Source organism: Colletotrichum phormii (assembly GCF_030913505.1).
Source record: "Colletotrichum phormii strain CBS 102054 chromosome Unknown BDP81scaffold_29, whole genome shotgun sequence".
Lineage (NCBI taxonomy): Eukaryota > Fungi > Ascomycota > Sordariomycetes > Glomerellales > Glomerellaceae > Colletotrichum > Colletotrichum phormii.
In genome coordinates this window covers 469,423-495,474 of record NW_026851471.1, presented here as the reverse complement: position 1 = coordinate 495,474, position 26,052 = coordinate 469,423, and the positions used below count along the sequence as shown (strand labels likewise).

General features: G+C 53.1%; 11 protein-coding genes across 11 annotated transcripts; 5 read left to right on the top strand and 6 right to left on the bottom strand.

Annotated features, from left to right (window-relative positions):
• The first annotated feature begins 229 nt into the window (after positions 1 to 229).
• BDP81DRAFT_439655 (Dip2/Utp12 family-domain-containing protein) lies at positions 230 to 1,767 on the top strand. Its single transcript, XM_060591427.1, has one exon. The coding sequence runs from the start codon at positions 404 to 406 to the stop codon at positions 1,610 to 1,612; it is 1,209 nt and encodes a 402-aa protein (XP_060439474.1). The 5' UTR covers positions 230 to 403; the 3' UTR covers positions 1,613 to 1,767.
• A 320-nt stretch (positions 1,768 to 2,087) lies between these two features.
• On the top strand, positions 2,088 to 3,474 carry BDP81DRAFT_439654 (feruloyl esterase B). Its single transcript, XM_060591426.1, has one exon. It carries the CDS (start codon positions 2,322 to 2,324, stop codon positions 3,285 to 3,287), a length of 966 nt encoding a protein of 321 aa, XP_060439473.1. The 5' UTR covers positions 2,088 to 2,321; the 3' UTR covers positions 3,288 to 3,474.
• A 415-nt stretch (positions 3,475 to 3,889) lies between these two features.
• Positions 3,890 to 4,714, bottom strand: BDP81DRAFT_399474 (uncharacterized protein; the record flags this gene model as incomplete). The annotated part of the gene is made up of 1 exon (XM_060588580.1): positions 3,890 to 4,714. One exon carries the CDS (start codon positions 4,712 to 4,714, stop codon positions 3,890 to 3,892), a length of 825 nt encoding a protein of 274 aa, XP_060439472.1.
• A 2,494-nt stretch (positions 4,715 to 7,208) lies between these two features.
• On the bottom strand, positions 7,209 to 8,809 carry BDP81DRAFT_475723 (uncharacterized protein; the record flags this gene model as incomplete). Its single annotated transcript, XM_060594749.1, has 2 exons — positions 7,209 to 8,574; positions 8,678 to 8,809. 2 exons carry the CDS (start codon positions 8,807 to 8,809, stop codon positions 7,333 to 7,335), a joined length of 1,374 nt encoding a protein of 457 aa, XP_060439471.1. The 3' UTR covers positions 7,209 to 7,332.
• Positions 8,810 to 9,665: 856 nt separating this feature from the next.
• On the top strand, positions 9,666 to 11,217 carry BDP81DRAFT_359238 (kinase-like domain-containing protein). Its single transcript, XM_060586375.1, has 3 exons — positions 9,666 to 10,141; positions 10,292 to 10,422; positions 10,555 to 11,217. The coding sequence occupies exons 1-3, from the start codon at positions 9,690 to 9,692 to the stop codon at positions 11,148 to 11,150; spliced, it is 1,179 nt and encodes a 392-aa protein (XP_060439470.1). The 5' UTR covers positions 9,666 to 9,689; the 3' UTR covers positions 11,151 to 11,217.
• Positions 11,218 to 12,669: 1,452 nt separating this feature from the next.
• Positions 12,670 to 13,843, bottom strand: BDP81DRAFT_454566 (glutathione S-transferase; the record flags this gene model as incomplete). The annotated part of the gene is made up of 3 exons (XM_060592963.1): positions 12,670 to 13,539; positions 13,624 to 13,773; positions 13,832 to 13,843. 3 exons carry the CDS (start codon positions 13,841 to 13,843, stop codon positions 12,670 to 12,672), a joined length of 1,032 nt encoding a protein of 343 aa, XP_060439469.1.
• A 418-nt stretch (positions 13,844 to 14,261) lies between these two features.
• BDP81DRAFT_439647 (thiol-specific monooxygenase) lies at positions 14,262 to 16,597 on the bottom strand. The gene is made up of 3 exons (XM_060591425.1): positions 16,100 to 16,597; positions 15,433 to 16,024; positions 14,262 to 15,369 (listed from the first exon to the last, which is right to left on the bottom strand). Exons 1-3 carry the CDS (start codon positions 16,378 to 16,380, stop codon positions 14,575 to 14,577), a joined length of 1,668 nt encoding a protein of 555 aa, XP_060439468.1. The 5' UTR covers positions 16,381 to 16,597; the 3' UTR covers positions 14,262 to 14,574.
• A 1,447-nt stretch (positions 16,598 to 18,044) lies between these two features.
• BDP81DRAFT_439644 (fungal-specific transcription factor domain-containing protein) lies at positions 18,045 to 20,364 on the top strand. Its single transcript, XM_060591424.1, has one exon. It carries the CDS (start codon positions 18,307 to 18,309, stop codon positions 20,131 to 20,133), a length of 1,827 nt encoding a protein of 608 aa, XP_060439467.1. The 5' UTR covers positions 18,045 to 18,306; the 3' UTR covers positions 20,134 to 20,364.
• A 404-nt stretch (positions 20,365 to 20,768) lies between these two features.
• On the bottom strand, positions 20,769 to 22,021 carry BDP81DRAFT_475719 (uncharacterized protein; the record flags this gene model as incomplete). Its single annotated transcript, XM_060594748.1, has 3 exons — positions 21,798 to 22,021; positions 21,129 to 21,712; positions 20,769 to 21,071 (listed from the first exon to the last, which is right to left on the bottom strand). Exons 1-3 carry the CDS (start codon positions 21,853 to 21,855, stop codon positions 20,769 to 20,771), a joined length of 945 nt encoding a protein of 314 aa, XP_060439466.1. The 5' UTR covers positions 21,856 to 22,021.
• A 1,001-nt stretch (positions 22,022 to 23,022) lies between these two features.
• Positions 23,023 to 23,833, top strand: BDP81DRAFT_399468 (uncharacterized protein; the record flags this gene model as incomplete). Its single annotated transcript, XM_060588579.1, has 2 exons — positions 23,023 to 23,205; positions 23,447 to 23,833. The coding sequence occupies 2 exons, from the start codon at positions 23,023 to 23,025 to the stop codon at positions 23,831 to 23,833; spliced, it is 570 nt and encodes a 189-aa protein (XP_060439465.1).
• Positions 23,834 to 24,643: 810 nt separating this feature from the next.
• Positions 24,644 to 25,735, bottom strand: BDP81DRAFT_399467 (Alpha/Beta hydrolase protein; the record flags this gene model as incomplete). Its single annotated transcript, XM_060588578.1, has 5 exons — positions 24,644 to 24,774; positions 24,835 to 24,945; positions 25,011 to 25,226; positions 25,287 to 25,568; positions 25,633 to 25,735. 5 exons carry the CDS (start codon positions 25,733 to 25,735, stop codon positions 24,644 to 24,646), a joined length of 843 nt encoding a protein of 280 aa, XP_060439464.1.
• Between the last annotated feature and the right edge of the window lie 317 nt (positions 25,736 to 26,052).

Below are 26,052 nucleotides of genomic sequence, written 5' to 3'. Positions count from 1 at the left end.
AATCGAGGGGCTATTAACAGACTGCCCTTCAAAGTCAACACTAATCCCATTGCTTACCTAGGTAGTGTTAGTGACGTGCGCACCATCTCGACCGCGATGGATAGAATAGAGCCTCCAATTACATAAGCAATCGACCAGAGAGTCTCTCGGTGAAAGGTCTTTCCGGAGTCCGAAATTTTCACCTCTTCGAGACTTGACAGCCCCACCTCGATTCATTATGTCAGCGTGACCCCCCCGCGGGCGGTCGTGTGCATTGAGCCGGCAAAAAAATTGGTTGGCGGCAGAAAAAAAAAAGTTCAAGCAGGTCTGTCGCTGCTGGAGGAGAGGTCCTAGATCACGACTTTTCCCACCTTTTTTTTCTTACCACCCCATTCCCTCGAGATACCCCCCAAAACCCGTCACTATGTCCTCAAGGCGGAGATCTTCCGGCAAATTCACGGCCCCGGTCGTCAAGTCGACTCCCAAGGCTTCCAAGACCACAATTGACGAGAGCAGAGCCGCCGTCTCCGCGACAGACTCTCTGCAGGCCGCGCTCAAGGGCAACACCAACGAAGCGATTGAGATCTCTTCCGGCGAGGAGAGCGATGAAGATGTTTCAGACGAAAAAATGGAAGGCGCCGAGGTCGAGACCGGCAACGCAAAGGAAGCCGTGAACGGCACCGCCACAGAAGAAACCACCACACAAACCAAGGCCGATGCCGAGGCCGGTGTCGCAGAGGACGAGGAGGAGGCAGGGTCGCCCACCTTTGGCGAGCTGATCCGCGGCACAATCGACGTCCCCGCCATGCTGGCGCAACAAGAAGACGCCATCAGCAAGGCCCTCGTCTCGCAATCATCAAGAAAGGGCCTCGAGCCCGTGTCGCTATCCTCTCTGAGCACCGTCCTCACCCAGGCGCTCAAGACCGACGACACCGACCTCCTCGAGAACTGCCTGCAGACCAGTCAGCCCGAAGGCATCAAGCAGACGATTGAGCGCCTCGACAGCAGCCTTGCCGGCATCCTCCTCACCAAGCTCTCCGCCCGATTCCACAGACGGCCCGGTCGCGCGGGCAGCCTCATGGACTGGGTCAAGTGGACGCTCATCGTACACGGCGGCGCGTTGGCGACCCAGCCCAAGGCCCTGGAGCGGTTAGTCACGCTACAAAAGGTCCTCAGCGAGCGCTCGCGCGGTCTGCCGAGCCTGCTCGCCCTCAAGGGCAAGCTGGACATGTTGCACGCGCAGATGGAGCTCAGAAACAGACGGCCACGTAGGGGTGACGCCGCGGGACAGCTCGAGGACGCGGATGACGAGGACGATGAGGAGGAGGGCGCCATCTACGTTGAGGGCGAAGAGGATGCCGAGACGGCCAACGGCGCAAGGAATGCGCTGCTGGGAGACGACGATGACGACGAGGTCCCTGCTGCCAATGGCTTCGTTGGCGACTCGGATGACGAAGATGAGGAGGAGGCTGCTGCGGCGGAGGACGAGAGCTCGGGCGAGGAAGTTATTGACGAGGACGAGGTCGACCACAATGATGTTGAGGATTCGGATGAGGACGACGACAGCGACGCGGAGGCGGCACCGCCGACAAAGGTTCAGAAGACTGCTTCTTCGTTCGCCAAGAGAAAATAAAGGGGATGAGTCGGCTTCATGGGGAGTAGAGGATGGCGGGGTAGAAACGGCACATAGACTTGGCTTGGCCGACAATTGACATAATATTGTGCAATAGGGCAGAGATTGCGTCGTATGGAGTTCTTGGTCAATCAAAATCAATGGGTATTTGGCAAGCAGCATCTCATTATGGTGAATCCCGTGATGATTATCGAACTCGTCGATACTGAGCCTTTGAGATTTGTGTTCATACCGCTAACAACACCAGGATCAACCGTTTCACAGATTGATCTAATTGTCTGGATCGTCATAGAAGAAGACATCGCGAGCATAATCCGCATTCTCGGACTTCTCGCACCGATGAGACCCGGCTCACCGGCTCACCACGGCTCCACATTCCCGCTTTGGGAAACGGAGCCACGAACCTCCATGGTCCATCTCCACCGACGATCTCCTCTACAACAACATCCCCGCCAACCACGCGCAAGAAATGCAACCTCAATCAGTTCCAATGCCAATTGAACCAGTGAAAATGAAGCACCATGAATAGCCATCATATACTAACCCTTCTTCTACCCGTATGCCCGGTATCAAGGGTGACCGGGGTAGTTCTTCCCAAAGCACATAAGAAGCAGCTCCAATCCCACTGTAAGATGAACACCAGCCCTCCCCTTGGCATCTCTCCCAGATCGCAATTCCAAGACGCAGAGTTAACCCAGATACATCCAAAATGCGAACCCGTCTAGCCTGGGCAACATCCCTCCTCCCAACCCTCACAAGCGCCGCCTCCCTCCAACACATCACAACCGACTTTGGCCCCAACCCCACAAATGTCTCCTTCTACCTCTACGTCCCCGACTCCCTCATCCCCTCCGCGCCTCTCCTCGTCTTTCCGCACTGGTGCCACGGCAACGCGACCGACGCCTTCAACTACAAGCCTTGGCGTCCCTTGGCCGATACCCTCGGCTTCGTCACGATATACCCCTCCACACCCCACACCGCAGACTACTGCTGGGACGTCTCCTCGCCGCAGACGCTCTCCCATGACGCCGGCGGCGATTCCTTGGGTATCGTGAGCATGGTCCGCTGGACGCTCCAGAATTACAATGTCGATCCGGATCGGGTCTTCGTCACGGGCGTGAGTTCCGGCGCCATGATGACGAATGTTCTTGTAGGGGCGTACCCGGACGTCTTTGCCGCTGGCTCGGCGTTCGCGGGCGTGCCGTTTGGGTGTTATGCTGCTGATGGTATCGCCGTGTGGTCTGATGACTGCGCGAGCGGGCGGATTACGCATACCGGGGAAGAGTGGGCTTCCATCGTGGAGGCTGCGTATCCGGGGTATGCCGGCCCGAGGCCGAAGTTGCAGGTTCTGCACGGGGACGTGGATAATGTGCTGAATGTGACGAATTTCTACGAGGAGATCAAGATGTGGACTACGGTGTTGGGGACGGGAGCCACGCCGACGGAGGTTGTTGAAGATGATCCTGTTGAAGGGTGGACGAAGAGTGTGTATGGGACGAAGGGGCTTTTCGAGGCGTTTTTGGCACATGGGATTGATCATAATATTCCTGACCAGGCGGATGAGGTCGTGAGGTTCTTTGATTTGGATTGTGTTGGGGAGAGTTGCTTCTCACGCAAGTCGTTGCCTGTGCCGGGGACTTGTGCCAAGAGACGGCGCTCCTTGAGGGCGTACTAGCCTACCTCGAATATCTTGGATATGGGCGAGCAAAGTACCAGATAAGGTAGTGAGACATGAGATTCGCATGGCAAGTTCTGCTTATATATGCGCTATGTGTACATCGCCGTTGGCATATGATGGTGCCCATTTCAGCAATCAATATTCGCGAGCCAAATCCACAATTTTGCGGCTGCGGCCTTCGGAGACGAAGTCTGCTTGATATCGAAAGCAGGCAGTTGAACCCAAGGTAAGTCACAATGTTGAGGGTCCAGAGAGACCACCACTCTCGAGCAGGTTAAGCCTGTGTGGTTCGTGCAAGTCAGAAAGAAGAAGAAAAGAGTTCACCCCCCCCTCCGGTGTTGAACTGGGGGCTACTTCACTTGGTGCACATGCTGGGATTTGTTATTGACCATATACCACTCCCCCACCCATCCCAGTTTGACCTGACCCGTCGGCCTAGACGGGCGTCTGTTGGTTGTGGTGACGAAATTGCGATTGAGGGGGGGATATAGGCTTCTCGCGGCAACATCTGGAAGGTACGGGCTTGCCTATTCGCCTAGGTATATTCTATGAAAGGTGAGGATGTTCTCGAGCGCGCCTTCCTCTGACGACTTAGGTAACTACCAACAAACACCAGACTGCGTATGCCCAAAACTCTTCACATCATTCCAAGCCGGCGCCTTTTTCGTCTCATTCAGCACAACCATGGTACAATGCTTCGCATGCTCCCACGCATGAACAACCATATCCGCCTTCGTACCCAAATTCTGCGCCGCAGCAGCCTGCAGCAAAAGATACATGCAGTGCGTCATATGGTGCCCGACAGTGGTCCAAGCCGGCGTCAAAATCTCAAACTCATCCAGCTCGTCGTCTGTTATCTCCGTCCCTGGTTTACCGTCCTCGTCCCTGTAGAATACGAATTTCGGCTCCTCGCCACCGCCGAGTGCTTCAAAGACGGCTTGTAGGGCGTGCTCGAAGTCTTGCGTGCAGGCTGGTGGCATCCATCTGTTGTGCAGCTTGTTGAAGGCGCAGCCTCTGCGTTTGGCTTCGATGGTTGAGTTGCCACACCAGAAGTGGCCTTGGGCGACTTCGGCTTCCTTCATCCATTTGAGGACGTTGTCTTCGCCGTCTTCTGGCTGGGGGTAATCATCTCGAACGGATTTCGGGGCCTGGGCTGAGAGCGGGAGCCAGCATAAGATCAAGGCTATCAGGAGCACTGCTGTGGCACAACGCCATCTCCAGAGGGAGGCTTTGCTTCTTCTTAATTCTTGCGCCCATGCATCTCCTGCATCTCCCTTTTCGTCGGAGTCGTCTAGCGGTATGTACTGTAGATTTTCAGAGGACCACCAGCGATGTTTCTTGTTGTTGCGGATTCTCTTTTGCTGCCCCTGCCCTTCGGATGACCTTCTTCGGTGCTCCTCCCCGCGCAAAGGTGATTCATCCATCATGAATACGAATCGACGAGGTTGTTTGTTCTGTTGGATGGACCCACTGGATGCTCTGTGGAAGTGAGTAAAAGTTCATGTGACTATGACAATGCAACCATTTCCATAACATATTTACAAGTAGGAACTGGAAGGTGGGAGACGGTACAGAGTAGCATGCTTTCAATGTCGTCACTTACGAATGACCAATGGACGCGAAGTCGTTCGTTGGTAGAATCTTGACGCAAAGTTTCCGATGTAGATGCCTCACATATGATAATCCTGTGGTCTGAGGTTTAAGCCGTCTTTTCTCGTGAAAGTCTCTCAGTTATCATAATTCAAATAGTCAAGGTCGTCTGATAATTGACATTCTCTAGATGCACTATTTCAATACTGAAGGTGGGCTATAATCATGTTGAACCATTACTGTTAGTTCAATTGACTTTCGGTCCGAAGGTTCTTAATAGCCAATTCGGACCGCAGTTGCTCCACTCAAGACTAAGTTGGTTCTTGGGAGTCGAGATAGGAAGTGGTTTTCATATGCACGATTCAGGGATCAGAGGTGTCAGCGACAGCAAGTCGTTAACTCCGGGATGATGCAATAGTTTCGCGTCTCTTATCATCAACTTCTGCCAACCATCGTGCCCTCTTACCTTTCGTTCAAAATAGATCCCTCTTCCACCAGGGCAGTCAACACCATGCCATTCCTCACGCTATTCCATCTGATTTCTCATTATCGATGGTCCCGTAGCGACGGCTGCGCAAGCGCTTGAGCAACGCAACAAGCATCATCGCCAGCTATGCTTGAAGATGCCACGATAAGACCCCGCCGGTGGAGTCGATCAACAAGTGGATGCATTACCTGCGCGCGATCCAAGGTCAAATGCTCAGAAGACCGGCCTACCTGTCAGCGATGCAGCCGCCTGCAGCGACACTGTCAATGGCGGGGAGACCATGTTCCCCTCCGAGAACGAAGGCGTGGGTTTGGCCCTGTCAAGTCCCGCCTTCAGTACGTGCCTCCTCCGATCTTGCCGTCGAACGATATTACCAGGCATACCGCCCAGGATACGCCCGAAAGCGGCGAAAGCCCCATCGACTGGGGGAGAGCCCCTCCTTGACATCGGTGGAAGAAACCGAGTCGACGACCACGACTTATTCTGTTGTGAACAATACAATGCACTTTGACGAGCGTGTGGCCTTGGAGGTTATATTTTGTCAGAACACTGCAGTGGCGTCGCCTCTGGCAATGCTAAGCGCTCGACATATCCTGTCCCGATGTTCGATTCTCTTCGGCCCCTTGGAGCAGAACGCTCTCTACTTCTTCGAGAATGTGTTCGGAAAGTGTAGTCCCAAGACCTTTCTGTGGTCCAAGCTGGCTATCCTGCTTCATCATGCTTACGACGACGCCACGGTCATGCACCTGTTGCTGGCTTCGTGCCTTGGTACCGTTGCTCGGAATCACCCAAACCGTATGGTGTTGACCTCCGCCAAGTCTCATTTCAAAATGGGTACCAGCAACTTTGTTGATGGAATCCAAGACCCGACATGCAATCACACTAAAACCTTGATGGTCTTTTGGCTGTTACAGCTGACGTACCGTGCAATCTGGGACGATAAATGCCGTCGGGCTATGAAGAAGCTCAGTTCCGCCGTGGCAGACTATATTCATAAGCATCGCCTTCTGAAGCTCTTCGATTCCGGGGGGACCCCCCCCTGGAAATCTCTCTGGCAGGACGTCCCCTGAAGAGGACTCCGTAGTTGACTCGCTGTCTATTCATCTGGCAACGCCTACAAATAAAAGCCTTGTTGCGAGTCTCTTGCTCTTCATAGCGTACGAGGACCTAGACTCTGAAACTTGCGGCTTTGGAGGCGACGTTTCTCGCATGGTTCTTTCCGGCGATGATACATCCCGCTCTCTATTCGCCTGTTCCCGGAATGTTCATGCTGACTTCTTTGGCTCCTTATATCCATGTGAAGAGCTGATGGATGACGTGGAGCGGTCGAAGCCGCTGGAATTTCACTTTTTCGCAAACGTCTGCCTTGACCGACTGCATCGACTCCGAGCATCATCCGGCGATGATGTAGACAAGCTGAAAGGCATAGTGACCACGCTGCATCGCCTACGAGAGGTAAGACAATAGTCTTTCCTGAACTTCACTTTACATCTTGTAGAACACACGCCGGCCCGAGCGATAACACTGGCTGACTTTCGGTCATCTTCCCCCCGGGGGGCTGAACAGGAACATTCGACCATATTCCGCTTGGCAGAAGCCCCAAATCCAGCTGACGCAAAGTTGATCACAACATCCTACAACATCGTGGCCCACTTCCATGCTGTGCTAGTCTGTGTCCTAAGTACCATGGCTTCCTCTTCACCATCCGAATCACTCCAACGAGATCTTGCCGTCGCTAAAGACGATCTCCTCCGCATGATATTCCGGATGGTTACACAGAGCCCAGATAGACCTTTCATGTGGAGAAATCAGTGGGCAGTGTTCATAATGGCGAAAGAAACCGACGACATGATCCATTGGGATTGGTTGCTACAAAAGCTTGGTGATAGTAGCTACGCCGTGTTGTTGAAGGAGGACAGTAAGCAGAACTCTAATCTGCAGGCCTAGCTATCAAGCAACTCTTGCTCAAACCCTATTGCCACAAGAGCAAAGCTTTCTGACAGGTGCGCTGGCCCTAGAGAAATCCTTCGTAATGAGAGACATTTCCTCCTCGAGAGAAATCTTCAACCTCCTCTCCGTTACAGTATCTTCAAACTCCCGTTGAACCTTGGACGCAACCTCATCGTCGGTCAACACAGCCCATGCAGATCTTGCCAGAGCATTGGCAATAACAAGAGCTCGCTCGTGTGCCGATTCGGCTCCAGCAGCTTCCGTGAACCCGGCAGTATGATTGTTCTGTCCTTCCTTGGCCTCAATCCCGTAGATGGGGTGAATAACAGGGACGACACAGCCAACATTCCCCTGATCGGTGGCGCCGGAGATGACATCCTTGGTGTCCACATTACACCACATGGGAATGCCCAAATCTGCCGTAGCATCGGCAAACACTAGAGAGAGCTGCTTGTTTGGGCGCAGGGGCGCGTAGAAGACATCATTCTCGACCTGCATCTCGCAGCCCGTGGCGATAGCGCCAGCCCGGTAATTCGCAATGACACGGTCCCGCAGCTCTTTGGTCTGTTCAATAGTTGGTGCACGCACGGTGTAATCGACAGCAGTAAAGTCGGGAATGATGTTGCTTTTGACGCCGGCATCCGTGAAAATGCCATGGACGGTGGAATCCTTCGTCATCTGCTGTCTCATCATGCTGACGCCGTTGTAGCCGAGGACAGCGGCGTCAAGCGCATTCACGCCCTCCCATGGCGACACAGCTGCGTGCGCAGGCTTGCCCTTGAACTTGATTCTGAAGCTGGTGGCGGAGACGTGGTTCACAAAGACGTCGCCTTGTTGTCCTTCGTTGCCGTAGGCAAATAGGGGAGCCGGGTGGGCCATCACGCAGGCCGCGACACCGTCATATGCTCCTTTGCCGACGAGCATGCCCTTGCCACAGCCGCCTTCCTCGGCCGGAGTACCCAGGAGTCTCACGCGTCCAGGTTTGCCGGACGCCTTCAGGGCGGCGACTGTGGCGATGAAGCCCGCTAGGGATGCGGTTGCGATGAGGTTATGGCCGCATGCGTGGCCGATTTCAGGGAGCGCGTCGTATTCGGCGTTGAAGACGACCAGACGGCCGCCTTCTCCGAATTCGGTCTCCAGAGATGTAGGAATGCCGTATGCGTGAGGGGCGACTTTGAAGCCAAGCCTCTCCAGTGCCTTGACGAGGGCGTCGTGCGCGTGGAACTCTTCGTAGTTGAGTTCAGGATGGTGGAATATCTACAATTTCGAAACCAGAATCAGCTAGGGTACACCATCTGCGGTCATAGTTGTGCCTCCATTCCTTGGTTGGACTCAAACGGCGGTCATTGGGACGACTCACGTCTAAGTCGACCTCTCTCAACAAGGTTTTGCCATTGCTGATGGCTTTCTCCATCTCAACGGCAATCTCTGGGGTCATGGTGGCCATGTCGGGAACGGATTGAGATGTTATAGGAAGGACGCGAATGTTCATGTTGGCTTGGTAGACTGAGATAGATTGATGCTGCCTGCCGCTTGTTGAACAGGGCCAACCTCATTACTTCAACATGCGGCGGGAAGGTCATCTTTAAATAGAGTTCTCACAGCTGGCCAGCACAAGACTGATTTGCAACGACTTCAATTTCTTCTACTAAGGATGATCGAGCACGATTGTGACATGCCGCGTCCAGATTGTCGTCGGATTACAACTTGGGACTACAGACGAGATGTCGCTCATGACTGGTCAGAATTGCCGACCGAAAGAATCATTGACTCCACTTTATGCTATCATTCCCGGGAGAACTGATTGTCGTATGACATCCCAGTAATCTCTTCGTCACCTAACAACCTCGGAGATGCATGCTTGCCTGGATATGGGCGGGACTTTGTCTAGTTATCAGCCCTCTACTTGAGTAAGTTATCCAAAATTCAATGACAAAAAGCAAAGGGGCTCAGTAGTATATCGAATGTCACTACACCCCAAAGGGTTTGCGCGCGCGGCTGCACAAGGCAATTCCAATAAACACAGTTGCGTTGTTCCTGGATTAAGCTAAGCACAAAAGGTTTCGATCTTTTCAAGAAATTGACCGTATGATCAAAATATCCCCACCTAGTCCACTGGGGATCAACTCTGCTGTGAAGGAATCGACGCACTATTTTCTCACACTTCCTCCCAACTCCCCACTCATCCATTCCCCGCTCGTTGCCCATTCCACGGATGGCAGCACGACGATTTTCCCCAAGTTACCCTCATGATCTGTGCAAAAGTCTTCATGGAAGCAGAAACTAAGGCGACACCCCCGGACCGCTCTGGTCTCAGGTGGGTGCGGAACAACCTGGACTATCTCGAGCCTCGATGGACAATCAATCCGGACATGGCAGTCATCCTGGAAACTGTGAAGAGTACCCTCGGCGTTCAAAGCCCTTGCCGCATCGAGTTCCTGGCAGATGGTACCTTCAATAAGCTTTACGTCGTCGAGTCTGCGGGTCAGGAGGTCGTGGTACGGGTTACACTCCCTATCGAACCAAGGTTGAAAACCCTGAGTGAGATTGCCACGTTGGCTTGGGTCCGCCAGAAAACCAGTCTACCTGTCCCGGGTATCTTGGCTTACATAGCCGATCGCGCCAATCCAATAGGGTTCGAATGGATCATCATGAACAAGATACCGGGGGAGCCTCTGGCTGATGTATGGAAAGAAATCCCCTACTCAGCCAAGGAACATCTTGTTCGCCGCCTTGCTTTGTTCTTCTCCGAAACCTTCGAACATCAAATGCGAGGCATCGGCAATATCTTCCCGAACCTGCCCTCAAGCCAGACTTCAACTTCGTCCAAGCTTGATGCAGCAGGAATTTCCTTTGCATTATCTCATATCTCTGTGGCAGCTGACTCTCCTGGACAACGGCCACATGAGAACTGTGATCAGTGTGGTCAAGATGATGACCTATTCGCAGAGGTTGAGAAATCTTCTGCCCCTAGCTTCACTGTTCAGAGATTGGTATCCTATTCTTTCATCGGCGAGCATCCTCACTCAAAACTTTCCCGCGGTCCTTTCGCGTCCAGCAAAGAATGGATGTCAGCTCGACTGGACTTTGTAGAGCTCGATTGCAGTATCCGCCTACGTCGCTTCCGGAATTCAGACCAGCGTTCCCGGCCTGGAGAGAACAAGACTAAGGATGACAACCGAATCTGAGCAACAACGAAGGAAGACGAGGCAAAAGATGAGATCGATCGCACGTCAGCTGAGGAGTACACAAACGAAAATGAAGAAGATGATGACGTGGAGTTTCTTGAGACAGCTATGGTTCTTATTACAAGGCTTCGAAACCATCTGAAAGATGCATTCCCTTCCACCGGACTCGGAACCGAGTCCACAGTCATCTTTCATGATAACATGGATAGCCGCAACATTTTGGTTGATAAAGGAGGGAATCTCACAGCTGTGGTTGACTGGGAATGCGTTTCAACTCTACGATTATGGACGGCCTGCCAGTATCCGCCCTTCCTACAAAGCAAACCACGGGATGTCGAGCCAAATCAGAGCATTTATCAGCACGAAGAGAACGGAGAAGTGACTGCGCTCTTCTGGGAACATCTGGATCACTATGAACTTACTCAGTTGCGTCGGGTATTCCTCGCGGAAATGGAAAGGCTACAGCCTGAGTGGGTGGCCATTCACAAGTCTACCCATCATCAGAGAGATTTTGAGCTCGCTGTTACACTATGCGACGATGAACTCTTTATGAATAGAGTTCGGAAATGGTTGGATGACCTGGACTCGGGCGCTGAAGGGGTCGTTGGGCTTAGAGAACGCCTAGATACTGCGTGTGATCTTTGAGAGAACTGTTATCTTGATTGCGGTTCGAGACAATGGGATTGTAGTTGTGCCTCGAACGTTTTACTAGGTTTTAAACGCAATGAATGGCTTATCTCCAACTAGTTTTGTTGTGATCATATTCACTGAATTGAACATTGAAACTTGGTTTCACAGATACAAGAGAACCTCACAGAGGCTAACGACATGCATAATATCAAGAATCTCGTCGAGGACTTCTTTGCCGCAGTGTATCAAAACCCATTAATTACAACCCTGGACGCTGTTGGGATCTTCCAGCTTCACCAGGGTATAGTGGAAGCGGCTTCATACACCGAGCACGCCTGCTACCGTCCCCTTCGCCTTCGCTATACTGTGGCCCCGGAAAATGGCCTTGACCATAGACATGCCCGCCATTTCTGATGTCCCCTCGCCGCTCTTCGAGAGCCACGACATTGCTAACATAATCGTTGTACCTATGCATAGTGGCTTCCTCTCTAGTCTTGGCTCTCAGCCTGCCCCATACCATAAGTAGTAGAAAGACAAATACTATGGCAACTAGTGAGATGCCGGCGATTGGGCCTGGACGTATGTTGTTCCTGTAATCGTCGCCGATTTCTCGTTTGACATGGTGATTCGGGGTTATTAAGGTCATGTGAGATGTTCGACTTCCGAGGGCATTCAGGATGTTGAGAGCGCCTATCGAATTGCCGCTTTTGAAAAGGGGTGGCATTGAGACTGTATAGTGATCTGATGCTCTTTGAACGATGCAAAGGGTTGAGAACTTTGTCGAATACAGGTTTTTTCCTTAACTTCGGTGTCAACTCTCGCGGTTGCAGCCGGAAAGGTAATCAGCGCTAGTCAAAGATGGCGAATCTACGTTTTTAATCACAATAGCCACACTTGTAGTTCAATCGTCTTACTGCTCTTGTATAGAAACTTGAAGACTATCAAGGTTGACTGTCAAAGCCTGGTAGACCTAGATGAAGGTCCCATCAATGGCCTCATGGCCTCATGGCCTCAAATCGGGCGAAATGCTCTGCCCGGAAGGCTGGACAACGTCTAGCAGTGGCAAAAAGTGGCCAGACGATGTTGAATGCTGTTCGTCTTGCTCCGCAATTCGATTCGTTATAACATACTATGACACCAGGATCAATGAGCCTGTCGCCAACCAACGCTGAGTGCTGATGGTCGCAGCCCCCCGCCTCACTTGCACCGCCGCAGCCACGAATTCTGCCTGCTTGGCTTGGCTGGCCATGACTTTTGCCCGGGCATAGTCAGATGCAGATTTCGGAAAGTTTTAAAATGCCGAAGAGCCTTACTCAGGGTGGAATCGCGCAACCCTGCACAAGTTACTGGGAAATCTGATAAATTTGAAAGGCTTCTGGGATATATGATAGCCGCAGTGATACATGGCGATCAGCCTGAGAACACATGCGGCAGAAACGATGAAATCACTGCAATATCCACGTAACCTGGCAGTCGTGCTGACCTTATACAGTCCTGATTGTCTATTCAAGTCCAGTCTCTGTAATCAAGACAATTACGATGCCTTCAGCTTCTCCTCCTCCTTAAGCTCGTGAACCAGAACGCGGGGGCCCTTGGGAATGATAAGCGGCCCAGCAATCCCCAGCACTCTCGTCCTCGCACCACCATACCCTTCCTTAAACCTCGAAACCCACGTATCCGTCGTACTGAAGAACGCGCCATGCGTTCTTTCACTCTGATCCCAGTACAACCTTCTGAACCAAAGGTGCAGATTCGGGTAATCGTTCCGGATCGTGCCCAGATTACACATGAAGATTGGGACATACGCGACGTCAAACCGAGCAATCGTCGGGAATAAGCGGACATCAGCCTCAGTAATGTGATCGCCAGTCAGAAAAGGCCGGTTCATAAGGATATCCTCCAAGCGATCCAGGGACTTGAACAAGGCGTCGACGTTCTCCTCGTAAGCGGACTGCGTAAACGCAAACCCGCTCTTGTAAACACCATTATTGACAGTGTGATACACCCACTCATTAATCTCATCAATCTCCTTACGCTTCGCCTCAGGGTACAGGCCCCCACCGGGTCTACTCCCCTCGCGATCCGCCTCGGGAAGGAGGTGATCAAATTCAGTGTAGAGCATGCGGATAATCTCGCTAGATTCGTTGCTGACGAGCGTATGTGCCTTTTTATCCCAGAGAACAGGCACTGTGACGCGCCCGTCGTAGCCAGGACTCGCTTTGAGGTAGAGCTCCTTGATCGTCATGAAACCGTAGACGGGGTCGCGTGGGAGGACGCCGAATTTGGCTGCCTCGGGGCTGTCTGTGAAGTGCCAGCCTTCCTTGCCCATGCCCATGTCGGCGATGTAGAGGTCTACGACGTCCTCTAGGCGCTTGAGAGCGCGGACGATCATGACCCGGTGGCACTGGTTGCATTGTATTAGCACGGGTGGCCTTACTTGACGAGCGCTTGATCACCATGTGAGTTCTTGTTCTGTTTGAGTACTCACCCATGGACACCCTGGGCTGACGTAAAGTGCATAGCGACCTTTCTCAGCTGGAAAGTTGGAGTGGGTATCTTTCGAGATGAAGCTGCGGAATTGAGCTTCGGTGCGCTCGAAGCTTCCGCCTTTTCCGGGCTGGTACCGGATGGGGTCTTTCTGCAATGAAGTCATTAGCATGCGTGTTTTCGGAATCTTTGAAGACATGCAGCCGTACCTCTTCACTCATATTTACTTCGTGGTAAAGTGATTTTTCTGGAGTAAGAAGGGGCGTGGGTTCCTCGATAGTTGATCGACAGGCGATATCAGATCTCATATAAGTATGATAACGTATTAACACAACTTGAACCGATGGGATTCAAATTGTACTGTGGCGTGATGAGGGGTCTTCTATTAGCGGCCTAGGTGGACTGCTTTAAGTATTAGGAAGCACGTGAAGGGGAGCAGACGTGCTTCCATAGGTGAAGATGACGTAAAAATAAACTTCTCCAGCTTCCCCGCTCTGGAACGCTGCATCAGTCCCGCGCAGTTCGGAACTCCGAGCGCTCGTGGCGTGCGGGACCAGCAGAAGTAGTTGGGATGGAGGCCAATTTGTCAGCTTTGTGTTCACGAGTCTAGGCTGAAGTTCGTAAGCTTGTAGCGTTGTAGGAATGATTAACTACCTCTTTGGGCCTTTCCGAAAGTCGAGTTTCTTTCTGGCTTGGTACATGCATCGAATGCATCGACTGTCAGATGTCGAGAGCAAACAGTCTCAAGCAATCCCTAGAGTTGAGAAAAACTGACTTGGAATACACGAGATAGCACTCTCTGGTATGCTCCGTCTAAAGCAGTCTCTTTCCAGCCCGTGTCTAGGCACGGTCTATCGTAAGGCATCTAGTCTAAATCTTTCGTTTAAGCCCATCGAACGTGAAGTCTACTCCTCTTTGACATCAAAGTCGTTACGGTCTAGAGTGGCATCCCTCACAACAACTTTCCCTCGTCGTCGAGCCCAGCTTTCCAGGCCTTGTAATCAAACCCAAGCTCCTCCAACGTCGCGACCTCATGCCTCCTCTCCCCTAACTTCCTCGACGCAATCTTGATCAAAGGAAACCGCTCCCTCGTCCATCGCTTCTCATCATCCCAGTATGGCGGGATCTTTCCCACTCCTTCATTTTCAAGACCCTCCTTCTTCTCCGCTTCCAGGCTCCGCGCGTGGAGCATGTTGATGTACTCTAGATCTTTGGGGAACGCCAAATTGTGTAGCATCTTACTCTCCCCCTTTTCCTTCAGCATCTTCGCCTCCCACTCTCTCATCTCGCCGCGACTCGGTAGACGCAGACGATCCGCCCACGCGCGCGCAACGTACGCCGCCTGACCCTCCGATACAGGGAACGGCACGATGCGCTGCGGGATACCTGCGAACGCGAGTGTCGGGTCGTCAATGTAGAGGAGATGCTCGTACAAGTTCCGCGCGTAGGCGCCGTCTGTGACTACGGGAGGGGAGAGATCGCGGAGGAAGGGGAAGCTGTAGAAGTAGCCCGTACAGAAGACGACGCCATCGATACCCGATTCGGTCTCGCCGTTGGCGAAGCGGACTTGCCTGTTCTCAGGGATGAATTCGAGGATCTCGGGGACGGGTCTTGCCCAGGACGAACGGTCTTCTGCGGGGGTGTTGGGTACGGTCTTTTCGGAGACGATGATGGGGAGGGCGCAGACTGTTGAGATTTGGGCGCTTAGGTCGATGCCCGAGGCTGAGTTGCCGACGATGATGACTTTCTATGATGGTGTAAGTGGCTATGCATGAATAGGGTAAGGGGTTACACTCATGGTTCATCTCACTTTCCCCTCGTACTGTGCGGCATTTCTGTAAAACTTTGAGTGTGAGATGGAGCCTGGGTGTGCCATATCGAACTCGGCGAGGCCAGGGATGTCTGGGATGAAAGGGTCGTTGTAGTGTCCGCTCGCTACGAAGACAGCGTCGAACTGCGCTTTGCTCGTCTCATTTGTCTTCAGGTCCAGGCTCTCAATCTCCCAATAGACCTCACTGCCGCTCGTGGACTTTCTGACTGAGAGGATTTGCGTCGACAGAGAGATGATGGGCTTCAGCTCATCGGCATAGTTTTCCAGATACTTCTTCACTGTTTGATGGGGAGGGAAAAGTGAGGCGTCCGAGGGGAACTTTTTATCCGAATAGTTCATGAGGGTGTGGGGGATGTTTGTCTCCAAGTAGTCGTACACGGGAGAGACGAATTGCTTGGCATCGTGTCCCTCGACTGCGATGGCCGTATCCGGGTTCTTGGTTGGCTGTGTTCTGGGAATGCTAAAGTCGCCATCAATGACGTTCAAGGGGCTGTATGTCCAGACGCCACCAACAGTATCTCTCTGCTCAAATATTTGGACCTTGGAGAACTTCTTCTCCGCTAGCAGGTATCTGATAAGGCACAAGTAAATCAAGTAAGTATAAAGTTGTTAGATTCGTCGGCTGGGGCCGGATCGGCGGGCTTACTTTGCAGCAGCCAGACCGCACGGCCCGGCGCCGATGACGGCGACCCGATCAATGTTGAGCTTGTCTTCCAGGTACATGGACGACATGATGGCGGCGGAGTCAGGCCGGGTCTGGACGCGAGGAGGGGTTGCAGAGAAGCGAGAAAGCGATAGTATGGAGGGGTATCTGTGCAGCACCACTGATGAAACCCTCGGACGATGACCACGAAAAGAAGACTCGGCTTTATGGAAAGAGTGACGAGCAACTCTGAGCGATTTGTGCTTTATGCTCCGCATGAGCATCAGCCGATTTACATTCTTGGGTCTTCAGATTTCTGACGAGAGTATCCGTACAGAGACTACAGGCGAACCTTGGTTCGGCGATATGCTTCTGCTGGTCGGACGAACGGCCCACTGAGTCGCAGCAAAAGGAATGACTGCCAACACGAGTCGGACTTGGCCCGACCACGTCAGCGCCAGCGCCAGGCTCGGTAGGTGTTTGTGCGAGTCGGGGGCTGTGTTGGGCGGGTGGGGGGAGATCACAAGCGTTCTAGAGCGTTCTTGGGATGAACATTTGTTTCTCATGCAAGCCATAGTTATCTAGCTACTGTTTCTCCAGTTTCTATGTCCAACTGTCTTTGCTTTCAAGTAGTTGATGCTTCAGTTGAAATTCTCAGTTGCCGACTTTGACAATATAGCAGCACAACCCCAACTGCCGGCCGGCCCCTTATCTTTCACTCTCCCTTCTCTCCCCCCCTCAACACGAAGACAAAATCATTAGGAAATATTAACTCCGAATGACGCATCCCCGACAGCGGGGCCAAACTGGGCCGACTAAACCAGAATAATCGCTACAGGGAGGCTTCTTATTCGTCGCCCCTGAACAGGCCGTGGTAACGGCGTGCTCTGGGCCCGCTTGAGTCGTGGTCTTCCACCATCGGCAACTGTCTGGTACTCGGGTACTTTTGTACTGTACTCCTGGCCTCTCTATTGCCGGCCGGTTCAAGGCCTCCCAGTCTTAGCCCCAGGCTCAGTGACTGGATTACTATCGGATCTGCGCGGAGAGTGACCTGGGCAGAAGCAGAGATAGTGTGTACGTGTATCTGTAGTGTGTGCTAAGGTAGGACAGCCTCGTTGCGACGCTGGGGAGGGGAGAGAAGAGAATTTTCACTCTTCTTTTCTTTGCAAAGAATGATTATCACTCAACAAAAGATCGCCATCATACTACGAGACCCGTAGCCATGGAACCGCACAGCCGCTGAAGAACTCTCTGCCTCTGCCCTGCAGATGACGATCCATTGAAAAAGTAAACCAAGGTGACAACAAGCGGAGAGGTTCCCGACTCAGTTCCAGTCTCGCTTCTGTTCGAAAAAGGATCCCCCATCCCAATCCCACTCCCAGCCGACCAACCGGTTGTGTATGCGACGTGTCCAGCGAAGAAACGCCCCCAAAGTCCCCGACAGCCCCGACACGAAACGGGCGTTCAGTCGGCGTCTCGCCGTCGCCCAGTCCCCCCATCCCATTTGGCATTCCCGCACCGTCGCAATGTCGCCCGAACATATCAGATCGAACATTCATCGCTTTCGCGTCCGACAGACATCCCCATCCTCGTCAGCCCTGCGTCGCTCGGCTTCTCCTCCCGCCGTACGCCCTCCACTGCCGCCCCAGACACCGTCCTCAGCAGCCTACTCGGGGCCTCCGGATACCGCCCCCGATGTCTCATCGTCAGCAGCAGCCATCGCGGCGTCAGTCTCGGGCTCGGCCCCAGCGCCGCCGTCTTCAGGTCCAATCTCACCGGCGCTGACGGGTCAAAGTCCAACCGCAATTCCTAGTGCCGCCAACATCTCCGCTTCCGTAGCAGTATCAGCAGCGGCGGCGGCGGCGGCGGTGCCGTCATCCATCTCAGCATCGTCGCCAAAGGTCGCCCGCGACATCCCCGCCTGCGACCGCTGCCGCAGCTTCAAGAAGAAATGTAGCCGCACTTTTCCCATTTGCACCCTCTGCGCCAACGCGGGACATAAGTGCTCCTTCTCCACGCCCGCCGCCTCCACCGCTGCCCAGACGCACCATCTGCGCGCCCGGATAGAATGGCTCTCACGCTTCATCAACGAGAACCTCCCCGTCCCCGGTGCCCCTGGCGTAGAGACCCTTGATACAGGCACGGATATCGCCTCCGTCTTGGGATCCTCGCCGGCTGCTACCACGACAACCACAGTCGTGGGCCAGCCGATGGAGATTCTTCCAGCTACGCCGGCCGCGAATGGGGCCACGCCCGGGTCTATTATCAGTGCCGAGAGTAATCGTGGGGAACCGCGGGATACTTTCGCCGTGCACCAGCAACCGCTTGGGACATCGGGGCCGATCCTCTTTGACCAGAGGAGTATCGCGGTCAACGTAGAGTCGGAATCATCGTCGTCAAGGGGCAATGATCACATGCGAGCTCTGCTTCAGCCCGCACCGGAGCCTGGAAGGATTCTTGGCATTGAGAGTCTACGCGACGGAGAAGGCTTCACGTCATCGAGCTTGCCCCGCGACGCCATTGCTCGTAGGTTCGTAGACGCCTACTTCCGCAACGTCAACCGGGCGTACCCATTCGTCAACAGGACAAAGGTCCTGCGAGACCTCGAGTCACTAGGCGAATCGTCCAAGCGGCGCAGGGATGCCGACTCTACTCTACTCTATCTCATCATGGCGATTGGGTGCACCACCCTACAGCGCGCCGGCCAAATTCCCAACGACACGGCCTCCAAGTTCGACGTGGCCTACGCCGACATCATCCAGGAGTGTCTCGTAAGAGAGGACCTTGAGTCGATCCAAATCCTCGTCCTAGTGGCACTGTATTCACTCTTCGACCCAAAGGGCATCTCAACGTGGTCTATAGCAGGCATCGTCTCCCGGCAAGCCATGCTCCTCGGCCTGAGCAGGAGATCCTCCAAGGATAAGAACCTTTCGGCCATGGACATTGAACTCCGCCACCGCCTATTCTGGAGCATCTACGTCCTGGACCGGATGATGGCCATCTCTCTGGGTCTCCCTGTAGCCCTCATCGACGAAAACGTAGACGTCCCGCTACCAGGCCTCACAATCGAAGAGTTCGCCTCTCCAGACCGTCAACACTTCGCCTCCATTCTCCAGACAAACCGCCACGTCATCCAGCTCAGGCAGCTCGAAGACCGCATTCTCAAACAGATCCACACCCGCAAACAATCAGAGGTCGCCGCGCTCTCGCAAGCAGACAGGCGCGCCATTGTGCAGAACATCCGCTCCGAGATCGAGAATTGGTACAGCAACGGGTGTCTCGTCTCACCCCTGGAACCAGACAACGTCCCCATCCACAACTCAGTCACCTGGCTCAGCGCGCGGTATTACCATCTCCTCCTCCTCCTCCACTACCCCTGCCATTTTAACTCGTGCGGCTCCATCGTCTCCGCCGTCGAGCTGCTGCGCTTCGCCCAGAAACACCTCCAGTCGACCTCGGTCCTCCTCCAGCAACGCCAGTTACCCCTGAACCGCGTCACGCTATGCCGCCTCTTCCCCGTCGGTCTGGTCCTGATCCACAGCTTCATTGCCTGCGCCGCAGAATGCACCTCCTTCTCGGCGCGCGACGAGGTCGCCGTCATCGTCAGCATCCTTGAGGCCTTCCCCGAGGGCTGGAACCAGGCGCGCCAGGCAGCCCAGGTCTTTCGGCAGTTCATGGGGCTCATCTCTGGCGTGCCTAACAACGGGTACACGACGCTGCACTTTCCCGGGAACAACAACGTGTACGGTGGCGGCGGCGGCGGTGGCCAGTTCTCGTCTAGGGAATCGTACCAGGCTATGGTGCGGCCGCTCATCACACGGCTAGTCGCGCTGATGCAGGAGGTCCTCGGCCGGTCGACGTGTTATGCCTTTCATGAGTTCTCAGACGACTGTGGAGGGCAGCCTTCGGCGCCGGCGGGGTTTAGGGGCCAGACTGCGTTTTCGCCCACGGGGCCTACGCGGCATTCGGCGGCGGTGGGGAACGATGAGTCGGCCATGGACTATGGCTGGGGATCGTTGGAATTGGGGTTTCTCTGATATGATCCTGTCTTGTAGCCAGCTGCTTGTTTCACTTTCTTTAGTACTTAGATACCTTAATGTGTTGTAGCGATGAATCAAGTTCGACTTTACTGATATTGCCGCACCTCTGATTCTCTAGACATGTTTAAATCATCCTGGCGTGGTGATTACATCAAATATCACGATTCTTCAGTGTCAGGAATAGCCTAATATGGAAATGGAAAGCCTTGGCTTCCAATTTTGACGTTGCCAGGGCCTGTCTGGATCACTGATCATGATAAGAACCGGTTCACATTCCGTCCGCACCCTGAATCGTGGCATATCCACCGGAGGGCAAGGGGCCTTGCTCGAGTAGGAGGAAAGAGCAGCCTGCCGTAAACTCCCCGGAACTTGGAAGCGTCAAACGGGCTGGGGTCACGGGTTACTGTGAACTTGTACCCATAAAGTCCGAGTAGCGAGGGTCAAGGAGCAAGGGGAAACCCAAGAACGCTCTAAGCGAGGGGTACCAGGGAGTCGCGTCAATCACATCATTCTCTATGAAGTACTCCGTACCCTATCCGTACTTTCTGTGAAAAGACCGGCCCCTTTAGGTCTCCTTCGCACATCTACAGGTTTCAACTCTCATCCAATTAGCCTATACCACTATCTTTGACCTAATTACTAGACCGCATGCCCTTCTCTGCAATCATGCCCATGAAGTTGAGCTCCGCCTCCATGGCCTTGGTGCCTGCGCCCATAGGGCTAGCCGTCGGGTACAGAGCCTCCAATTGCACCTCCTTGGTATGGATCTTGGGCTCCTCCTTGCTGCCGACCATCATGATCTCGAGCACGTTGCCGTTGCCGTATTGCTCCTCCGTCAACAGCGAGAACATTGCATTGGCGAGGCCCTCGGACGATAGGGCGAGGTCTTCAGCTGGCAGGCGATCGCGGCAGAATTCTTGGTCAAAGAGGGGTGTCTGCGATTAGGTTAGTTTCTGTTGTTATTTGAACAGGCTTGAAGGTGCTCATCGTACCCTCGTAGGTCCAGGACAGATGACAGAGTTCCTAATCCCCACCAACTTCTTCAACCCTTGAAGAGACTTGACGACGCTCAAAACAGCCGCCTTGCTCGCAAAGTAGAATGGCGTCTGGATGGAGTGGATGTAGCCGCCCATACTCGACACCCAGAGCAGATTTCCCTTCACCTCGCGGTTCTGCAGCCAGTAGTCGATAGCGATCTGCGCCAGGCGGATCGGGCCGATGGTATTGACGTTGAAGATGTGGTACGACCCTACTTCGGCGTCCGCATCGTCCTTTGATTCGGGTGAGACGCCGGGTGGGTTCCAGAACGACGACCAAGGCGGCTCGAAGATGCCGGCGTTGTTGACGACGATGTCGACGCGGCCGAATGTCGCGAGGGTTGCGGCCCAAAGGGATTTGAGCTGGGCCCAGTTTGTCGTGTCTGTTTTATGGAAGGCGGCCGAGGATTTGTCTGGGGAAGGGGAAGGGTGAGCGAAGTTTGCGATGGTGGTCTCGGCTTCGGGGCGTAGGGCGAGGTCAGCGATCATTACGGAGCAGCCTTCGTTGAGGAGGCGCTGGGTGATGGCTAGACCGATGCCTACATAGAAGATTAAGGATTCAGTGTAAGCCGGTGATCAATATGTATCGTCACTGCAAGTTAGGTAGAAATGGAGACTGCGTACCAGATCCGGCTCCTGTAACCAGGGCTACCTTTCCCTTGACCTCGTATTCGATAGTCATGTTAAGTCGTCAAAGTGCGAGCTTGATGGTATAGATTCTAGGTGCGGATCTGACTCGCTTCCGTCTGTTGATGAATCGGAAATGCACAACGATATGTTCTTCGGATACTGGTTTGGTTCAAAGAACAGGAAGAAAGGGGGATCAATTACATGACTTGCTAGGTAACATCAAAACCGTTGCCGGATGGTCTTATAGGATGACGATCTTCGTCCCAGGGCTCTTTTCCAGATATGCTAAGGAAGGTCAAGACGGACGGACTTTTCAGAAGGATGGGCGGTCAACGACCAGGGCCCCGACTCTAGTTATCTTCAAGACGACAACTTGATTTGACCCCGCGTTCCTGCATCCATCCTAGGTCCAGCTGTCAAACGGGGGTAATGCGGGCGGGTGTTGGGTCAGGCCATCCGCGGGCCGGGTATCCATCCTGTTGGACTTCGAATGCCTACTCCACCCCGTATAACTTGTGCGTGGTAGATAGTCCGAGGTCGAAAACGATCACTATCATGGAACTTGGACAAATACCCACATCCCACAACCTTTTAGTTAACAGTACCATTAACCTTCAGCACCTTGACTGAAAGCCAGAAAGCATTACATCCTAGAACGAAGAAGAGTCCTATCTACAGGCGGAGTCCCCCTCGCTCCCTGTTGCCAAGATGCTGTTGGTGTTGGGTTTCTATATGGAACCTTTCGCTTTGACGTCTCCCATCCCCATGCCACATGTCCAGGGCCCCTGTCAGCCACCGCATCCTATCACACAACCAACATCCCACACTGATGCATATGCCGTGGGTTCCAATCCGTCTAATTCTCCAACAGACTTTCTGGAATTGATCCTAGCTTGAGGTATTCGTACCTGACGCGCTTCGCAGCTGCAGCTGAATCAGGCAAACGCACATGGGAACACGCTCCTTCAAGTTCAGACCAGGGATGTCAGGGGCCAAGTTACGTTGAAGAATTTTGGTCCCAGCCATGAGTGACCACGGTCATGACCTCTGCTCCAGTGGCAAGGTTTGCTGTCTGTACATTTTCTTCGGATTTCTCTTTACTACTCGTAATAGTCTTTACAGAATGTAGAAACTGATTCAACTCCTTCTTGAGACTCGTCCTAGAAAATCGCCTTTGATCCCGTCTCAACTACCACGGAATCGATGGAGCGGAAGCGTTATGTCGAGTGCGGCCGGAGACGATACGTGGCAGGCCATCGAGCCTCAGGGGCTCGCGCTGGGTCTTTTGGTCACTACCGTCACGTTGGCGATTCTGACAACTATCTTTATGGCCATGCGCATGTTCATTCGATTCAAGACGAACAAAATCGGTTCCGACGACTGGGCCATGTTGACAGGATTCGTAGGTAGACCATACTCCTGTTGGCGGAAAGAGGCTAACTGCGAGACTGTCTGTTTAGTCTGTTAACTTGGGCCAATCCGCTGTTGCGATTTACGGGTCTTTTACCGGTATTGCGAGAGACAATGAATCGGGCGACGAGCATTGAGGGCTACAAGGTACGCCATGACGGCATTGCGCAGACCTACTTGATACATACTAGTTGATCTAGAGTTGCTAACACTATTTCGTCAACGGCAACTAGACACTATTGATCTGGCAAGCTTTCTACGCCGGCAGCTTGTGCTTCATCAAATCCAGCATCTGCATCACCCTCATGCGCATTACGAACCAAAAGGTCTACCTGTGGATCCTGCGAGGATTGATAGGTCTCTCCTTCTTGATGAGCGGTTCTGGCCTAATCGTCATCCTGAACCAGTGTCACCCCCTCGATAAGTATTGGGATAAGAGGATACCGGGCACCTGCTGGCCACCCATCGTAGCCACCGCGCTCTCGTACGGGGCCTCCGTCGCCAACGTCATCACCGACTTCAACGTTGCGGCAATTCCGTTCTTTCTGCTTCGGCATGTGCAGATGCGTTCCCGACTCAAGTTCTACGTGCGGCTTATTCTGGGATTGGGTCTCTTGTAAGCTTGATGCCTCGAGAACTCTGTCATATGGAAGAGTTTGCACACAAAAGGCTTTTGACTAATTACCTTGGTGACAGGGCTGGTATCGCGAGCATCATCCGAGTCCCTTTCACGAATGCGTACATGAAAGCCAGTGACGTTCTGTGTAAGGATCATCGCCTACCCCGAGTAGTCTCCTACCACTTGTTCGAGGCAGCACACTGACAGTCCGGCTATCTTACTGTAGACCACGCAGGTAACATAGTCCTCTGGACTATTGTCGAATGCGGCCTAGGCATCATTGCTGGCTCGCTACCGATGCTACGAGCCTTCTTCAAGCGGCTGGCCAAGGATACCAGCACACAGGAACCCTACAATCGTTCGGGTGATACCAATCTCGTAACCTTTGGGCAGGGCAAGGTACGACGGGGGCCGATATACGAAACGGACTTGGGGGTGACGGTGATCGGGGGAGCCGGGGATAATGAAAGCAACAACAGCAACCATGACGATGACGCGGAAAGCACACGGCGAATCATTAAGGTTACGAGAGAAGTACGGCATAGCGTTACTGAAGAGAGGGAGACGATACCGGCGAAGAGGTGACGCGTGTACGATTCAGGTTTGATGAGAGCGTCTATGGATGAAGAGGTACTTGTACCCAAGTAACATGAAACCTCTTGTCTACAAGATGGAGGGTGTTCCAGACAGGAATGCAACGCCATCCGTCAAGGGGTGCTGTCATTTCGCATGGTATCCGCTTGAGACTCTAATAAGCGTACCACAGCCATTGTACGCAAACTTATTTCGACCACTTGAGACTTCATTGAGACTAGATATTCAAGTGCGTTCTAATCTCTCCCAAAACCACTTCTGGCTTCTCAGCATGGACACCATGATTGGCACCCTCAACTAACAGAAGTTTGGCGCCGGGGATTCTTTCAGCAATCAACTTGGAGTTTTCTGCAACGTCATAAGGTTAACGTCGGCCAAGCTCGTCGACAATCTTAGTAAATTTCTCACCTGGAGGACAAATCCAATCCTTGTCACCAACTACTACCAATGTCTTGGCTGTGATCTTGGATAGTTGCTCGGTGTAGTCGAAGTACTTTTCTTTCTCAGAATAGAGATCATCTAAGTCGATTGTAAACAAGTCTGCACATTGAACAGATCTACCTTGAGCGGAGATGTCCACTTACTGTGAGATTCGGCGACGTAAACTCCATCAAGGTTGCTCTTCAACGCTGCATCGGGGTCGAACGTTTGTCTATACAGCGGCATCATGGCAAAGTAAATCAACTGAAACTCGCGATCGCTTTCATATGCACCAAAGACCTTGTTCTTCAACATGTCGACGGAGAAGCTGGGAACTTTGTGTATCCTCGCCTCTAAAGTCTTGATGGCGCCGGCCTCATCTGGTAGTGATGTTGTCAATACTCAGCCCTTGCGCAGCTAGTGCAGATTTCACAACTTACGATGATGAGACGATGCAGTTCCTCTGAGAATCAGATGTGATACCTTCGGGGCGTATTTGATGGCATAGTGTTGCGCCAGGAACCCGCCGAAACTACCGCCGCAGATGATGACCTGATCATCACCGACGAAATGCTGCCTTACCCCTTCGATATCGTCGACAATTTGCTCAAAGGTGTAAGGCTTAGTCAAAGAACTTTGACCATGCCCGCGGTAATCGAAGGAAAGAACTCGAATCTTATCGCTTAATTGGCTATAGATTTTGAAGTCGGACTTGTGATCACCTAGAAAGGGTAAATTCTTGATCAGCAAGCCTGTCGCAATATGCGGGAATTCCAGTAATCATACCCATTCCACGACCGCCATGTAGCGTGATCATGAGCGGTGCACTTTCTGGCCCAGTTATGCGGTATGCCAGACGGGCGCCATTGATGTTTACAAAGTCAACCATCTTGTCTTGAGCCCCAAGTCAGTGGTTTGAAAGTAGCGCTTATGTTTTCAGAATGGACTCCTCGGAAATCCCCAAAGCTCACGTACAAGGTAGATACTTTGCCTATAGACTTGGCAGCTACTATCACGTCAGACCATCCCAGTATTGAGGACTTCTTTCGAGATGCCGTTCTGTTATCCAAAGGGCGTATCGCATAAGAAGCCGAAGAAGCGGGGAGAGATCCAGCGAGACGAAGCGAGGGGATTAGCCCGGGATTTGCTTGGCGTGCGAGTAAGGAGTCACTAAGGACCGGAACTAGCCCGACAGAAACTGCCAAA